At 41.5% G+C, this 5,001-nt stretch overlaps 1 protein-coding gene across 1 annotated transcript; it reads left to right on the top strand.

The window, feature by feature from the left end:
- Positions 1–379: 379 nt before the first annotated feature.
- On the top strand, positions 380–1,069 carry LOC115985234. Its single transcript, XM_031108201.1, has 2 exons — positions 380–565; positions 683–1,069. The coding sequence occupies exons 1-2, from the start codon at positions 380–382 to the stop codon at positions 1,067–1,069; spliced, it is 573 nt and encodes a 190-aa protein (XP_030964061.1).
- The last annotated feature ends 3,932 nt before the right edge of the window (positions 1,070–5,001 follow it).

Genomic DNA, 5,001 nt, shown 5'->3' with positions numbered 1-5,001 from the left:
AGAAAGTCTTTAACCAAGAAATGAGTTAGGAGTATGCGTCAGCTCATGGACCATATTGACGAATATAAGCGAGTTGAGGAAGACCAGTAACAGGGAAACGGGAAAGGCAAAGTGGTCCCTCAGGATAAAAGGGATTTCAGGTCGAATAGGTACAATAATAATAGACATCAGAGAAATTTTACTAGGCATTCTGGATCTACTACTACTCAGGTAGTCAATACTGTGTTCCGAAAAACCAATACACCAAGTCTTGGAAAAAATCAAGAATGAACCATACTTTAAATGGCCAAACAAGATTGAAGGAGACCTTGTGAAGCACAACCAAAGTCTTCACTGCCAATACCACCAGGAATGGGGGCACACTACTAAAGATTTCAGGATGTTGTGGAGTCATTTGGAACAATTGGTTAAAATTGGAAAGTTAAAGCAATTCCAATGTCAGCGTAATGGACAAGGTAGTCAAAGGGGGTCAGGAGTTCAAAGAGATGCTTTTACAAGACCACCTTTAAGTACAATTACTGTTATTCTTGCTGCTTCAGGAAGGACTAGTTCTCTACCATCTAGGGTAATGTCTGTAGCTTGGCCGTTTACAGAAGACTTGCCCCCTGATCCGAAGAGGAGTAGAGTGGAGGTCTGACTAGCTTTAAGCTTTTCCGATGAGGACAAAGTTGGAACCTTGCAGCCACACGATGATGCCCTAGTAGTTATCCTTAGGATAGAAGGGTGTGACATGAAGAGGGTACTAGTAAGTCAAGGTAGCGGGGCAAAGATCATGTACCCTGACCTATTTAGAGGACTGAAGCTGAGGCCCGAGGACCTAATCTGCTATGACTCTCCTCTAATAGGATTTGATGGGAAGATTGTCTTTCCGAAGGGCCAAATTAAACTGCTTGTTCAAGTAGGGTTAGAAGTCATGGAAGTGAACTTCATCGTGGTAGATGCCTACTCCCCCTATACTGCTATTGTGGCTCGACCTTGGCTTCCCGCCATGAGGGTCGTGTCTTCCACTCTGCACTTGAAAGTGAAGTATCCATTAGGGGATGGGGTCGAGGAGCTTGTTGGAAGCTAGTCTATGGCTAAGCAGTTCTTGATGGTTGCAATTAGACATCAGGCTAAAGGTGAGTCCTTTACTCCTGCTGGGCAAGACTTATAGCAATCAACAATGCCAATGATATCCACGCATATGGTGATAGAAGGGGCAGAGTGTGAGGAATTAGAAAAAGTTTATTGTTGGTAATGATATGGAGAAATTTTTCCAAGTCGGAGTCTAGCTGCCTCCTTTAGAGAAGGAAGAGCTGATAGTCTTTCTTAGGGAAAATATTGATGTATATGTGTGGGATGCTTATGAAGCTCCTGAGGTGGACCCAAATTTCATTTGCCATCATCTAAACGTCAATCCATCTGTTGTCCCCAAAAAGCAACCACTTCGACATTCATCTAAAGAGAATTCTGAGGCCGTCAAGGAAGAAGTAGTAAAGTTTAAGCAGGTCAGGGCCATTAAAGAGGTGTTTTATCCTTAATGGTTAGCCAATATAGTGGTGGTGAAGAAAAAGAATGGGAAATGGCGAGTATGTGTAGACTTCACAAATTTGAACAAAACCTACTCGAAGGACCCTTTCCTCATGCCTCAAATAGATCAATTAGTGGATGCAACTGTAGGCCATCCTCAGATAAGCTTTTTAGATGCAATTTAAGGATATTATTAGATACCATTAGCTCTGGATGATCAGGAGAAGACTATTTTTGTTACACCCACTAGGAATTACCCCTACAAAGTGATACCCTTTGGATTGAAAAATGTAAGGGCTACAAATCAGAGGATGATGACTAGGATATTTGAACCTCAATTGGGCAAGAATATTGAGGTCTACATTAACGATATGGTGGTAAAGAGTAAGGTAGAGTCCGAGCACGTGAATGACCTCAAGAATATTTTTGAGATACTAAGGAAACACAAATTGTGCCTTAATGCTTCTAAGTGTACTTTTGGTGTTGGCTTGGGCAAGTTTTTGGGTTTTATGGTCACTCACCATGGAATTGAGGTCGACCCTAATCAAATTAGAGTAATTAACAATCTACAGCCTCCTTGAAATCCCAAAAAAGTCTAGAAGTTGACAGGAATGGCTGTTACTTTGAATCGATTCATTTCTCAGTCAGCAGATAGGTATAGGCTCCTCTTCCAGTTGTTGCATAAGTAGAAGGGATTTGAGTGGACTGAGGAATGTGCCTCGGCCTTCTAGCAATTGAAGGAATATCTTTCTCGGCCAGCTATTATGTCATGACCAGAGGAGGACGAAGTTTTATTTGCTTACATCACTGTAACACCTCATACAGTGAGCCTGGTATAGATACGGGTTGATGATGTGGTAGAAAAACCGGTTTATTATGTAAGCAAATCATTACACGAAACAGAGGTGCGTTATCTACCATTGGAGAAGGCCATCTTGGTCGTGGTACATGCCACCCGAAAGCTCTCTCATTACTTTCAGGCTCACACCATCGTGGTCCTAACCCAACTACCACTTCAATCATTACTTTAGAAATTTAACTATATAGGGAGGACTACAAAATGGAGGATGATCCTAGGAGCTTTTGTATCAAATATATGCCTCGCACTTCCATTAAGGGCCAGGTCCTTACAGATTTGGTGGCCGAGTTCATTGAGTCTCCAATGGAAGAAGATAAAGGGAAGCGGTGCATGGATGAAAAATTAGTTGATGTGGTTTCCCTGCAGGAGCCTTTACTTTAGAGGGTATATGTTGATGATACAACAAACCAAAGGGGATCTGGAGTGGGGCTAGTTGTAGTATCCCCTAAAAGGATCTTCATTGAGAAATCCTTAAGGTTAGGCTTCTCGGCCACGAACAATAAAGTTAAGTATGAGGCTCTGTTGGTGGGAGGAGGAAAAACAGTGGAGGTATTTTCAGATTCAAGATTGGTCGTAGGCTAAAGGGAGAATTAGAAGCCAGAAATTCAAGAATGCAAGAGTACCTGAACTAAGCTAGGCACTTGCAATAAGGATTTGACCCTTTTTCCTTATAGCAAATCCCTAGAAGCAGAAATATGCATGCTGACTCCCTTGCAACTCTTGCAACCTTCTCGGGGCAGGGTTTATCTCGGGTTATCCTAGTCAAGGATCTGTGTAAGCCTACCAAAATGAAGAGGGAAAAGGTCTAGATTCATTAAATTAGGGATCTAGTTGGATGGATTCTATTGTTTTATTCCTTAAGAGTGACATCTTGCCTAAGAAGAAGGGGGAGGCCAACAAAGTGCGAAAAAAGGTTCCTCGATTTTTGCTGTCCAAGGACCAAAAGTTATACAAGCGCTCTTTTTTTAGGCCATATTTGTTATGCATCCACCCGGAACTAGTGGAGCCACTCTTAGAAGAGTCACATAAAGGGATTTGTGGAAGCGATACAAGAGGCAGGTTCTTGTCTCACAGGGCCCTTATTCAGGGATATTGGTGGCCCAATATGTAAAAGGAAGCATAAGAATACATGAAGAAATGTGACTAATATCAGAAATTTGCTCCGAACATTCATCAACCAGGGGGCGTTCTTAATCCTCTATCTAGTCCCTAGCCTTTTGCTTAGTAGGACTTGGATATTGTAAGGCCCTTCCCCAAAGCTATAGGAAACAGGAGATGGTTTTTGGTCGGCACTAATTACTTTACCAAGTGGGTTGAAGCTGAGCCACTGGCAAATATTAGGGATGTGGATGCCAAGAGGTTCGTGTGGAAGAACATTGTCACTCAGTTTGGGATTCCTCATACCCTCATCTCAGACAACGGACTTCAATTTGATAGCAAGGCTTTCAAAAGGTATTGTTGTGAATTGAGTATCAAGAATAGGTATTCTACTCCAGCTTATCCACGAGGGAATGGATAGGTCGAGACTGTCAATAAGGTCATAGTAAATGGACTCAAGAAAATGTTGGATGATGGAAAGGGTAAATAGGTAGAAGAGCTGCCGCATGTCCTATGGACATATCAGACTACTCCTCGTAGGTCAACAGAGGAGACACCCTTCTTAATGATTTATGGGGCCAAGGTTGTGATTCCTCTGGAAACTAGATTCTCAACACTGAGGACAAGCTTATTTGCTCTAGACAGCAATGACAGCTTACTAGAAAGGAGCTTAGATTTGGTTGAAGAGCGGAGAGAAAATGTCATGGTTTAGTTAGCGTACTATCAGCAGAAGCTCAAGTAAGGGTATGACTCAAGTGTGAGGTTAAGACCCTTGGCCCCTAGGGACTTGGTATTAAGAAAGGCTGTAGGTACTGCAAAAAATCCAGCATGGGGAAAGTTATGGCCCAATTGGGAAGGGTCATACCGCATCACCTCGGTGGTTGGCACAGGTGCATATTTCCTAGAAGACCTAGATGAGAATGTTGTACCACGCTTCTAGAATGTAAATAACCTGTGAATGTACTATTATTAATGAAAAGAAGTTATGCCATGTTTTTATTTGTGACATTATGTGTTGTGTTTATTATTTGTTTAAGTATCAAACAGAACCTTGGTCATGCCTGATTCCTCAGACCACATACCTTGGGTAAATTGGTATTCCTTATTATTTGTTTAACTATCAAACAAAACTTTGGTCATATCTGGATCTTCAGACCACATACCTTGGGTAAATTGATACTCCTTATTACTTGTTTAAGTATTAAACAGAATCATGGTCATGTCTGATTCCTCGGACCATATACTTAGGGTAAATTAATACTCTCTAATCAATCATTCAAATGTTAAACAAAACCTTAGCCATATTGGGTTCCTCGGACCATATGCCTTGGGTAAATTAACATTATTCATTAGCTCCTTAAGTGTTAAATAGAACTATAGTCATGATTGATTCTTCGGACCATATGCTGTGGCTAAATTAACATCTATCACTGTTGAGATATTCTGTTAAATGGATGAGCAGGGGAAACTGTAAGCAAGTGCATGGTCTACCATTGTCCAAGTTTAAAAGGAAAGGCCTAAAGCACCTATTGTCA

Source organism: Quercus lobata, chromosome 4 (assembly GCF_001633185.2).
Source record: "Quercus lobata isolate SW786 chromosome 4, ValleyOak3.0 Primary Assembly, whole genome shotgun sequence".
Classification (NCBI taxonomy): domain Eukaryota; kingdom Viridiplantae; phylum Streptophyta; class Magnoliopsida; order Fagales; family Fagaceae; genus Quercus; species Quercus lobata.
The sequence above is the reverse complement of the archived record's forward strand: the minus strand, read 5'-3'. Positions and strand labels throughout refer to the sequence as shown.